This window comes from Ciona robusta, chromosome 3 (genome assembly GCF_009617815.1).
Source record: "Ciona robusta chromosome 3, ASM961781v2".
Taxonomy (NCBI): domain Eukaryota; kingdom Metazoa; phylum Chordata; class Ascidiacea; order Phlebobranchia; family Cionidae; genus Ciona; species Ciona robusta.
The window spans coordinates 10,912,355-10,924,825 of NC_143237.1; the positions used below are offsets into that span (position 1 = coordinate 10,912,355).

At 37.2% G+C, this 12,471-nt stretch overlaps 2 protein-coding genes across 5 annotated transcripts; both read left to right on the forward strand.

The window, feature by feature from the left end:
• Window positions 1-675: 675 nt before the first annotated feature.
• On the forward strand, window positions 676-6,109 carry LOC149739359 (uncharacterized). Of its 3 annotated transcripts, none has more exons than XM_089874804.1 (8): window positions 676-1,502; window positions 1,571-1,599; window positions 2,722-2,826; window positions 3,116-3,196; window positions 3,255-3,311; window positions 3,750-4,064; window positions 4,126-4,182; window positions 4,549-6,109. In XM_089874804.1, the coding sequence occupies exons 1-8, from the start codon at window positions 1,423-1,425 to the stop codon at window positions 5,370-5,372; spliced, it is 1,548 nt and encodes a 515-aa protein (XP_089730930.1). In that variant the 5' UTR covers window positions 676-1,422; the 3' UTR covers window positions 5,373-6,109. The 3 variants fall into 3 exon arrangements, with proteins under 3 accessions (XP_089730930.1, XP_089730931.1, XP_089730932.1); XM_089874805.1 differs by having other exon boundaries at window positions 3,750-4,057; window positions 4,122-4,182; XM_089874806.1 differs by lacking the exon at window positions 2,722-2,826.
• Window positions 6,110-6,815: 706 nt separating this feature from the next.
• Window positions 6,816-11,917, forward strand: LOC149739360 (uncharacterized). 2 transcript variants are annotated; one of them, XM_089874814.1, is made up of 8 exons: window positions 6,818-7,779; window positions 7,848-7,876; window positions 9,026-9,109; window positions 9,413-9,493; window positions 9,552-9,608; window positions 10,047-10,361; window positions 10,423-10,479; window positions 10,846-11,917. In XM_089874814.1, the coding sequence occupies exons 1-8, from the start codon at window positions 7,700-7,702 to the stop codon at window positions 11,667-11,669; spliced, it is 1,527 nt and encodes a 508-aa protein (XP_089730940.1). In that variant the 5' UTR covers window positions 6,818-7,699; the 3' UTR covers window positions 11,670-11,917. The 2 variants fall into 2 exon arrangements, with proteins under 2 accessions (XP_089730941.1, XP_089730940.1); XM_089874815.1 differs by lacking the exon at window positions 9,026-9,109 and having other exon boundaries at window positions 6,816-7,779.
• Window positions 11,918-12,471: the final 554 nt, after the last annotated feature.

The window sequence follows — 12,471 nt, forward strand, 5'->3', positions numbered from 1 at the left end:
CGTATTGTCATTATATGTAATGTGAACTACTTGTTTCTGATCAAAATAGCAAAGAATAAATACAGTGTAACATTTTTAGCCACGCGCTTCTGGTTAATTACGGGAATATATACAAGATGAATCTATTGGTCACGTGATCATGAATTTTCCCGCCAAAAGTTCAAATGTTTTTTAAGGGGAGGAAATATATGAGAAATAAAAACATGGCAACACTTTCAACGTTGATTAGCCCTCCCCGCTTTTGGGTTATTGACTCGCATTCCTCGCTTACAAAACCCTCACCTTCCAATGCGTGGCAGTTACCCTACGTACGTGGATGGTTGGTTGAAGTTGGTTCTGCACTAGATTAAGGTTTTATTTTAAGTTTTAAATTTTTTTAAAAGTACTTCTTCAGTAATGTATTACTTCAGACGACAGAATATTATTACTTGTTATTCAGCAGTATTATTAGAATTACTACTAGTAAGCAGTGTCTAGCGTTTAAAAAGTTCCCAAGAGATTTTGTCAAATTAACCGAGATATCTCGATTTTAACTTTTTAACTCCCAACAAACTTTTAGTTTTACTAAGGACCCAACAACCGTATGATGTCGATTTAAGTAACTTGGTATAATGACTACAGTAGAACACATGCGCCCAACAACGGTAGCAGCAAGAACATTGAGTTCGATACGCTCCGGTTAAAATGCGAGCGCCTAAACATTAAAGGGCCTAAACACACCCCACGTCACTTTTATTTTTTATGGTAAATTCATAAAGCGACCGTTTTATTGATTCCAAAAATACTTTGCTTATTAAAATTGGTCCAGTATAGGCGGAGATATTCGTCCTCAAACAGTGATCTCTAGCGCTATCTTTTTTTTACTACGAGCTCCGTGATTGTGACGTAGGAACGTACTAGTCACGTGACTGATTCATTCGTAAAAGTGAAACCTGCGTTTTTTTTGTGCTTTTTTGCGTTTTTTTTTGTTCTCTCGTTTTTCGCTGAAAACACTGCCTCTCGCCTTTCTGAATGAGAGCGGCCACGCTTCAACAATTTTGTTACGTGTTTGTCACGTGGGTAGTACACTTCTCAATTTTTTTCGCCACGCAACTTTCAAATCAGTTTTTTGAATTTCACGGTGTTTGAGCTGGAATATCTTTGGTTATACAGAACCGATTAAAACAAGTAAGGTGTCGTTGGAATTAGAAAAACACACTCTATCGATTAAAGCGAAGTACATTTGGGGTGTGTTTAGGCCCTTTAAGCTTTGTATCGTTGGAATCGTGTATTGTTAGAACTCAGAGCTCGAACATTCTGTTGCATCGTAGCGAAACTTCGCCATTATTCAGTCGTAGCTTGAACACAATATCTTTGTTCGCAAAAGTTGGAGGTAGTTTTGTATAGAAGTCGTTACTGTAGTTTCCACTTAAAGCAACAAGAATGGCGAATGAAAACCAGCAATGTCCAATTAACTTGAACATTACTATACCAAATATTGTGGTACATAGACATGATAACAGGTAGGTTGTGTGTTGTTGGTTTACTGTTTGAATATTTATCGATTATTAAAGCTCACTTGTATTTTCAGAGAAATTGGGATGCTCATAGAAAGCGCAGGTTTGTTGTATGTAATGTGTAGCACCACTTGCTAAGTATAAACGTTATAAGACGCTTATCGTCGCTTTTTCGTTGCCGGTGTCGTGATATATTCGTTCCGATTGATATATTTGTACCGGGCGCTACTGCGCATGCGTAGTAGATCGAAACAAATACAATACGAGCTCTAATAAATACGTACCGACTGAAAAAAGTTTTTTTTGCTTTTTTGAAATTATTATTTTTTCGATGGGAATAACATGCTAGTGACCTACATAGATGTATGCGTAAGTTATATTTTCGCCGAAAATATTTGAAAATTTAATATTTATATGATTCAAGTTATGATCATACTTTTTTATATTTAACATCTATCCCCGCACTTTTTTAAACAAAATAATGTTTCATATTTTAGGTATTACGTTACGCTATAACATATTCAAAGCTGGATTGGTTTAAAATTCTATAAATATGTTTTATATGACAAACATTAATATTTATAATTAATATTTTATCGAATAATTAAAATTTTATTTTAAAATTGGTACCCCTGGGGTCTAGTTAGTACAGTGCCCAAATTTTATGTTAGTAGCACGAGTAGAAGGTGTCGAAAATGGCCGCTATAATTTTTGTATTCTAGGATCACCTTGGTTCACCAGCACCTGTAAATTATAAGTAAAATTTGCTTATTAAACTAGCATAAAATAAGTTTGTTAGTGGTACTTACTTTTTCTAGGCTACAAACAACATACCAACTCAGTTCTGCTGACTTTAAATCAAAAACTAAAGTTTTAACGTGTAAACGTCGTTTCTGGAATGTTTTCAACGGAGGGTCGTAATAAATTTGGACCGGGTGGTCACTGTATTTGTTCCGACCTGCTGCGCATGCACAGGAACGCAGCGCCCGGTACAAATATATCAATCGGAACAAATATATTACGACGCCGTAACACAGTGGTTAGGGCACTCGCATCGTAATCATAGAATATTGTGCTTGATGCTCGATGCTGCCAACAGTGGTCACTAATTATAGTAGGTTTTCGTAGCCATACAAATAAAACAATCACCCACAATTTTTTTCTAAATGAAGCAACTTGTCTGCTTATTTAGCTCTTATATTTTAATGCGTGTGTTTTATTACAGATCACGTGACCCACAATTACACGGTTGATCAACCAAGCGTATCGCAAGCTACGTCATCACAAGATATACAAACTAACCCACAAGCTTTGTTCATAAAATATAAAAGTATTCAGCAAAATAAATAATAAACAAATATCTGGTAAAATATCCGTTAATTTACGTTAAACGACGCTTATATCGTCGCTAGTTCGTCTCCGTAACACAGTGGTTAGGGCGCTCGCATCGTAACCATAGAATACTCTGCTCGATGCTGCCACCAGTGGTCACTAATTATAAGAGCTTTCCCAGCCATACAGATAAAACAATCACCCACAACATTGTTTGTAAATAATGCAACTTGTTTGATTATTTATTATTGCAGCTCTTATATTTTACTGCGTGTGTTTTAATACAGAGCACGTGACCCATACGGTTGAGAAACCAAGCGTATCGCAAGCTACGTCATCGTTACAAGATATGCAAATTAACCCACAAGGTTTGTTGATGAATATATTTTAAAATATAAACAAACTCAATTTATATTATTTTCACAGGATCACGTGGTGCAGTTACGTCACGAAAACCAACGATTGGAGATATTTTTGCTCCAGGTTAGAGTCCAGGTCAAATAACTGACGACCTCTTAAAACATCATTTCTTTTACTGAAAACATAGCTCACAAGTTTCATAAGCACAAGAAGTAACTGATTTATTGGGCTAAATTCAAATCAATGAAATTCTAAACGATATCTTGACTCATGCTAATCTGCCGGCGCCGTGCGCGCTTGTCTCTTGTCAAAAAGTTAGGGCTACAAGGCTCGATGCTGCTACCTTTATGGGCGTTTTTATCCTTGGCAAGACTAATGGGGTGTCCAAATTGTCAGCCATACAGCAAAACAAGCACCCACAATGTTACATACGTGGTAACTTGTAAGCGGGCACGAGCCGTATGAAACATCACATCCGTGTTGTAACGACTGTCGTTGCACCGCTTCGCGAGGATAAATAAGTTGCATTCATCGATACATCGCTCTCTTGTTTTTATACAGATTCTGATATCGTTTGTGAACGACTGCAACAAGGGAAATACAGTCAAGCTTTTGGCGTATCCAGCAAACGTGTAAGGCTCGACCCAGCTGTCATTGAATCTAAGGTTTTGGTCGACCATTACCGATGTTGTATATTGGTTGGAGAGACGGAAGAAGCGATTCGAACCAAAGAACAACTGAAACATTTGTTAAAAGAGAAATTCCAAACCACGCCGAATGAAATCAAAACATTTGCTGACACTATCAAGGGTGAAGGGAGAGACATGGAAGCGATTTTATTTTCCGAAATTGCTGATGATTTTATGAAACCATCAGGTTTGGTGTTAAAGTGAAATGTATTAGACTCGTAATGCAATAAATATAACAATTTTCCCAGGATCACACCGTAGAGTGACGTCACTAAAGCCAGCACTTGGAGATATTTTTGCTCCAGGTTAGATCTTGTTAATTAACGGATATAATTATAGTAGGGTGGGGCAAGATAGTCTTTTTATGATCCTCTATTTGATATTTAAAAAATGTTACATTATTATTCCACAGTATTATCACGGTCCAACAAAGCACGCATAGCGATTCTACTGTCTGTAAATTATAAGAATGTGAGATAGCAATGACACTGCCAGCACCTCTTGAACTACACACTAGAGCGTTTCAGGCGATAATGTAAAAATAGTAAACCTTATTGTATTCTTTAACCCATAATCTCTTTTTTGTGTGATAGTATTTACGTATTAACTTTCTAAATGACATCTTAGTTTCATTCCTTTTCATAAGAGCTGTGCTCTCTTGTTTTATACAGATTCTGATACCGTTGGGCAACTACTGCAAGAGCAAAAAGAAGACGAAGCTTGTGGCGTTTCCAGAACACAAATAAAACTTGACCCAGCTATCATTGGATCTAAGGATCTGGTCAACCATTACCGATGTTGTGTGTTGGTTGAAGAGGCGGAAGACGCGATTCGAACCAAAGATCAACTAAAAATGTTAATAAACGAGAAATTCCAAACCACACCGGATGAAATCAAAACATTTGCTGACACTATCATGGGTGAAGAGAGAGACATAGAACCGATTTTGTTTTATCAAATCGCTGCCGAGTTTTATGGAAATCAATCGTTAGAAGGTTTGGCCGGGATAGTGGGTTGCGCAAAGGGGATCGGAGAATCTATCAAGGCAATGTTATCACGTGACAAAGAATTGAAACCGATCGTTCGAACCCACGTGATTTCACTGATGCGTGACATGCGAGAAATGATTCGACGATCTGATGACGTCGGTGAGGAAGAACGGTGTTTGTGGGAAGTTCGTTGTTTGCATTATATCGAATTGAGTGAGGATTTGGTTGGAGACTTGGATGGTAAAGAATCAACATGTAAGGAAGTGATCGCTATTATGGAGAGTGTTTTCAAGGAGGGAGCTGGAAAGTATCATGTGTACGGAGCTAGTTTGAACAATCTCGGTGTCACGTATTACGACACTTTCCGACCCAACGATGCCTACCAGTATTTTCGCAAAGCTCTTGCAGCTTGTAGGAAAGCTAAGGATATCAACGATGATGAAAGAGCTGGATATATTGCCACCATCAAACAAAGTCTGGAAAATGCGAAACGTCAAATGAAATAACTTCGTCACAATTGCTCTTTCGCCTATAATTACTTGACAATGGATATTGTTACGTCACCAACAAATGATAATATGTTGTATATAGTGTATACACAGAAATAAAAAAGAGTAGAACGCGCAACTTTTCAAAACCGTGATATATTCTTTTTTCTATTCACGTGACCGCCAACTCCGTCCCCATTTCGCTTGGTCTCCATTGTAAAAGATAGGCGCATGTATTTTTGGGAGGTTTTAGCTGTTTATTTCAAAACCTACACCAACTATTCAAGTTTATTAGTTATTTGGTAGGTTAACGCTTACAGTTTACCACTTTTTTGGTAAACTTAATTATATAATAAATTTAATTAAAAATGTTCAAACAAACGGTTTGTTTGAAATATATAAATATTAGAAAATAGTTGTTTCACCCTAAAACTTTAAATTAAGTCAAAAAACGAGAAAAAAATACATAAAACGCCGTCGATTCCATTGACTACAATAGTAAACGGGAACGACCCGCGAAAGAGAGAGAGTGTATCACCTCTCTCCTTTGCCGACATTAAAGATGCGCGTTCTATTCTTTTTTATTTCTGTGAGTGTATATTACGACATAATCGTTATCATTGTTTTTGCCGCTTATTGTTCTTGTGATGTTGCGTAATAGTTTGTTTTGCATAAAATATCGTGTATATATAACATGTAGCACATAGTAATATTAACAAGCAAAAATAAATACAATAAACTTATCAACCTATAAAGTTTTATTTCGCCCAGGGCATTCAATTTGGCACCTATCGCTTATCAACTGGTGGTCACTAATGGGTTGTTTAAATTGTCAGCCTCAGCCATACAGAAAATTAATCACTTACAAAGTTACATACATTTGGCACGAGGTGTACAAATGGCGGTCAAAAGTTGGTTGAACACGTATTGTCATTATATGTAATGTGAACTACTTGTTTCTGATCAAAATAGCAAAGAATAAATACAGTGTAACATTTTTAGCCACGCGCTTCTGGTTAATTACGGGAATATATACAAGATGAATCTATTGGTCACGTGATCATGAATTTTCCCGCCAAAAGTTCAAATGTTTTTTAAGGGGAGGAAATATATGAGAAATAAAAACATGGCAACACTTTCAACGTTGATTAGCCCTCCCCGCTTTTGGGTTATTGACTCGCATTCCTCGCTTACAAAACCCTCACCTTCCAATGCGTGGCAGTTACCCTACGTACGTGGATGGTTGGTTGAAGTTGGTTCTGCACTAGATTAAGGTTTTATTTTAAGTTTTAAATTTTTTTAAAAGTACTTCTTCAGTAATGTATTACTTCAGACGACAGAATATTATTACTTGTTATTCAGCAGTATTATTAGAATTACTACTAGTAAGCAGTGTCTAGCGTTTAAAAAGTTCCCAAGAGATTTTGTCAAATTAACCGAGATATCTCGATTTTAACTTTTTAACTCCCAACAAACTTTTAGTTTTACTAAGGACCCAACAACCGTATGATGTCGATTTAAGTAACTTGGTATAATGACTACAGTAGAACACATGCGCCCAACAACGGTAGCAGCAAGAACATTGAGTTCGATACGCTCCGGTTAAAATGCGAGCGCCTAAACATTAAAGGGCCTAAACACACCCCACGTCACTTTTATTTTTTATGGTAAATTCATAAAGCGACCGTTTTATTGATTCCAAAAATACTTTGCTTATTAAAATTGGTCCAGTATAGGCGGAGATATTCGTCCTCAAACAGTGATCTCTAGCGCTATCTTTTTTTTACTACGAGCTCCGTGATTGTGACGTAGGAACGTACTAGTCACGTGACTGATTCATTCGTAAAAGTGAAACCTGCGTTTTTTTTGTGCTTTTTTGCGTTTTTTTTTGTTCTCTCGTTTTTCGCTGAAAACACTGCCTCTCGCCTTTCTGAATGAGAGCGGCCACGCTTCAACAATTTTGTTACGTGTTTGTCACGTGGGTAGTACACTTCTCAATTTTTTTCGCCACGCAACTTTCAAATCAGTTTTTTGAATTTCACGGTGTTTGAGCTGGAATATCTTTGGTTATACAGAACCGATTAAAACAAGTAAGGTGTCGTTGGAATTAGAAAAACACACTCTATCGATTAAAGCGAAGTACATTTGGGGTGTGTTTAGGCCCTTTAAGCTTTGTATCGTTGGAATCGTGTATTGTTAGAACTCAGAGCTCGAACATTCTGTTGCATCGTAGCGAAACTTCGCCATTATTCAGTCGTAGCTTGAACACAATATCTTTGTTCGCAAAAGTTGGAGGTAGTTTTGTATAGGAGTCGTTACTGTAGTTTCCACTTAAAGCAACAAGAATGGCGAATGAAAACCAGCAATGTCCAATTAACTTGAACATTACTATACCAAATATTGTGGTACATAGACATGATAACAGGTAGGTTGTGTGTTGTTGGTTTACTGTTTGAATATTTATCGATTATTAAAGCTCACTTGTATTTTCAGAGAAATTGGGATGCTCATAGAAAGCGCAGGTTTGTTGTATGTAATGTGTAGCACCACTTGCTAAGTATAAACGTTATAAGACGCTTATCGTCGCTTTTTCGTTGCCGGTGTCGTGATATATTCGTTCCGATTGATATATTTGTACCGGGCGCTACTGCGCATGCGTAGTAGATCGAAACAAATACAATACGAGCTCTAATAAATACGTACCGACTGAAAAAAGTTTTTTTTGCTTTTTTGAAATTATTATTTTTTCGATGGGAATAACATGCTAGTGACCTACATAGATGTATGCGTAAGTTATATTTTCGCCGAAAATATTTGAAAATTTAATATTTATATGATTCAAGTTATGATCATACTTTTTTATATTTAACATCTATCCCCGCACTTTTTTAAACAAAATAATGTTTCATATTTTAGGTATTACGTTACGCTATAACATATTCAAAGCTGGATTGGTTTAAAATTCTATAAATATGTTTTATATGACAAACATTAATATTTATAATTAATATTTTATCGAATAATTAAAATTTTATTTTAAAATTGGTACCCCTGGGGTCTAGTTAGTACAGTGCCCAAATTTTATGTTAGTAGCACGAGTAGAAGGTGTCGAAAATGGCCGCTATAATTTTTGTATTCTAGGATCACCTTGGTTCACCAGCACCTGTAAATTATAAGTAAAATTTGCTTATTAAACTAGCATAAAATAAGTTTGTTAGTGGTACTTACTTTTTCTAGGCTACAAACAACATACCAACTCAGTTCTGCTGACTTTAAATCAAAAACTAAAGTTTTAACGTGTAAACGTCGTGTCTGGAATGTTTTCAACGGAGGGTCGTAATAAATTTGGACCGGGTGGTCACTGTATTTGTTCCGACCTGCTGCGCATGCGCAGGAGCGCAGCGCCCGGTACAAATATATCAATCGGAACAAATATATTACGACGCCGTAACACAGTGGTTAGGGCACTCGCATCGTAATCATAGAATATTGTGCTTGATGCTCGATGCTGCCAATCATAGAATATTGTGCTTGATGCTCGATGCTGGTCACTAATTATAGTAGGTTTTCGTAGCCATACAAATAAAACAATCACCCACAATTTTTTTCTAAATGAAGCAACTTGTCTGCTTATTTAGCTCTTATATTTTAATGCGTATGTTTTATTACAGATCACGTGACCCACAATTACACGGTTGATCAACCAAGCGTATCGCAAGCTACGTCATCACAAGATATACAAACTAACCCACAAGGTTTGTTGATATAAACAGTCAGCAAAATAAATAATAAACAAATATCTGGTAAAATATCCGTTAATTTACGTTAAACGACGCTTATATCGTCGCTAGTTCGTCTCCGTAACACAGTGGTTAGGGCGCTCGCATCGTAACCATAGAATACTCTGCTCGATGCTGCCACCAGTGGTCACTAATTATAAGAGCTTTCCCAGCCATACAGATAAAACAATCACCCACAACATTGTTTGTAAATAATGCAACTTGTTTGATTATTTATTATTGCAGCTCTTATATTTTACTGCGTGTGTTTTAATACAGAGCACGTGACCCATACGGTTGAGAAACCAAGCGTATCGCAAGCTACGTCATCGTTACAAGATATGCAAATTAACCCACAAGGTTTGTTGATGAATATATTTTAAAATATAAACAGACTCAATTTATATTATTTTCACAGGATCACGTGGTGCAGTTACGTCACGAAAACCAACGATTGGAGATATTTTTGCTCCAGGTTAGAGTCCAGGTCAAATAACTGACGACCTCTTAAAACATCATTTCTTTTACTGAAAACAAAGCTCACAAGTTTCATAAGCACAAGAAGTAACTGATTTATTGGGCTAAATTCAAATCAATGAAATTCTAAACGATATCTTGACTCATGCTAATCTGCCGGCGCCGTGCGCGCTTGTCTCTTGTCAAAAAGTTAGGGCTACAAGGCTCGATGCTGCTACCTTTATGGGCGTTTTTATCCTTGGCAAGACTAATGGGGTGTCCAAATTGTCAGCCATACAGCAAAACAAGCACCCACAATGTTACATACATGGTAACTTGTAAGCGGGCACGAGCCGTATGAAACATCACGTCCGTGTTGTAACGACTGTCGTTGCACCGCTTCGCGAGGATAAATAAGTTGCATTCATCGATACATCGCTCTCTTGTTTTTATACAGATTATGATATCGTTTGTAAACGACTGCAACAAGGGAAGTACAGCCAAGCTTTTGGCGTATCCAGCAAACGTGTAAGGCTCGACCCAGCTGTCATTGAATCTAAGGTTTTGGTCGACCATTACCGATGTTGTATATTGGTTGGAGAGACGGAAGAAGCGATTCGAACCAAAGAACAACTGAAACATTTGTTAAAAGAGAAATTCCAAACCACGCCGAATGAAATCAAAACATTTGCTGACACTATCAAGGGTGAAGGGAGAGACATGGAAGCGATTTTATTTTCCGAAATTGCTGATGATTTTATGAAACCATCAGGTTTGGTGTTAAAGTGAAATGTATTAGACTCGTAATGCAATAAATATAACAATTTTCCCAGGATCACACCGTAGAGTGACGTCACTAAAGCCAGCACTTGGAGATATTTTTGCTCCAGGTTAGATCTTGTTAATGAACGGATATAATTATAGTAGGGTGGGGCAAGATAGTCTTTTTATGATCCTCTATTTGATATTTAAAAAATGTTACATTATTATTCCACAGTATTATCACGGTCCAACAAAGCACGCATAGCGATTCTACTGTCTGTAAATTATAAGAATGTGAGATAGCAATGACACTGCCAGCACCTCTTGAACTACACACTAGAGCGTTTCAGGCGATAATGTAAAAATAGTAAACCTTATTGTATTCTTTAACCCATAGTCGCTTTGTTGTGTGATAGTATTTACGTATTAACTTTCTAAATGACATCTTAGTTTCATTCCTTTTTATAAGAGCTGTGCTCTCTTGTTTTATACAGATTCTGATACCGTTGGTCAACTACTGCAAGAGCAAAAATACGACGAAGCTTATGGCGTATCCAGGCAACAAATAAAACTCGACCCAGCTGTCATTGCATCTAAGGATCTGGTCAACCATTACCGATGTTGTTTGTTGGTTGGAGAGGCGGAAGAAGCGATTCGAACCAAAGAACAACTGAAACATTTGTTTAAAGAGAAATTCCAAACCACGCCGAACGAAATCGAAACATTTGCTGACACTATCAGGGGTGAAGGAAAAGAAATGGAAGCGATTTTGTTTTATCAAATCGCTGCCGAGTTTTATGGAAATCAATCGAAACCAGGTTTGGATGGGATATCGAATTGCGCATGTGGGATTAAAGAATCTATTAGGGCAATGTTATCACGTGACGAAGGATTGAAACCGATCGTTCGAACCCACGTGATTCCACTGTTGCGTGACATGCGAAAAATGATTCGACGATCTGATGCCGTCAGTGAGGAAGTGCGGTGTTTGCAGGAAGTTCGTTGTTTGCATTCTATCGAATTGAGTAACGGTTTGGTTGGTAACTTAGATGGTAAAGAAATAGCAGGTAAGGAAGCGATCGCTATTATGGAGAGTGTCTTCAAGGAGAGAGCTGGAAAGTATCATGCGTACGGAGTTTGTTTGAACAATCTCGGTATCACGTATAACAACACTTCCCGACCCAAAGATGCATGCGAGTATTTCCGCAAAGCTATTGCAGTTATTGAGAAAGCTGAGGATATCAACGATGATGAAAGAGCTGGATATATTGCCACCATCAAACAAAGTCTGGAAATTGCGAAACGTCAAATGAAATAACTTCGTCACAATTGTTCTTTCGCCTATAATTACTTCAACATGGATATTGTTACATCACCAACAAATGATAATATGTTGTATATAGTGTATATGACGTCACAATCGATATCATTGTTTTTGCCGCTTAATGTTCTTGTGACGTTTCTTAATTGTTTGTTTTGCATAAAATATCGTGTATATATAACATGTATAGCACCTGGTAATATTAACAAGCAAAAATAAATACAATAAACTTATCAACCTATAAAGTTAGGTTTTTATTTCGCCCAGGGCAATAATTTTGGATCACTTATCATTCAGTGGCCACTAATGGGTTGTTTAAATTGTCAGCCATACAGAAAATTAATCACTCACAAAGTTACATACGTGGTAACTCGTAAGCTGGCACGAGGTGTATGCAACAGAACAGCCGTTTTAAAACGACTGCCGTTGCCCCGCCACGCGAGGTTAAATAATTATTTTTTATTTGATATTTTACGCCGCACGTGGGCAGTAGAGATTTGCAAAAGTTAAAGTTGTCACGTTTAGATATCTATGTTGGAATCGTGGGTGAATTCCCCATTCAGGGGCTTTACCCACTTTGTGTAATGGGTGTGGTGGGCAGTGTTATGGCGGCTTTGTAATAAATAATATATAAATATTTAACTTATAGCAATACAATAGTAACTTTGGATATGTGTTAATAACTCGGCGCATTTGGTGCAAGCGTACAATCCCACTCTGCTGTGGTAGTTATAAACAGACACTCAAAGAGAAAATAAGTTAACGGTTTCGGTCAAGGATGGTATATAACGTAGCCGCT

Bases quoted from the DNA above. Each gene is read 5' to 3' on its own strand.
- LOC149739359 (XM_089874804.1), top strand. From the start codon at position 1,423: ATGGCGAATGAAAACCAGCAATGTCCAATTAACTTGAACATTACTATA. The intron at 2,827-3,115 runs GTATTCAGCAAA...GTTTTAATACAG, and splicing joins TTTGTTCATAAAATATAAAA to AGCACGTGACCCATACGGTT. The intron at 3,197-3,254 runs GTTTGTTGATGA...TTATTTTCACAG, and splicing joins TATGCAAATTAACCCACAAG to GATCACGTGGTGCAGTTACG.
- LOC149739360 (XM_089874814.1), top strand. From the start codon at position 7,700: ATGGCGAATGAAAACCAGCAATGTCCAATTAACTTGAACATTACTATA. The intron at 9,609-10,046 runs GTTAGAGTCCAG...GTTTTTATACAG, and splicing joins TGGAGATATTTTTGCTCCAG to ATTATGATATCGTTTGTAAA. The intron at 10,480-10,845 runs GTTAGATCTTGT...TGTTTTATACAG, and splicing joins TGGAGATATTTTTGCTCCAG to ATTCTGATACCGTTGGTCAA.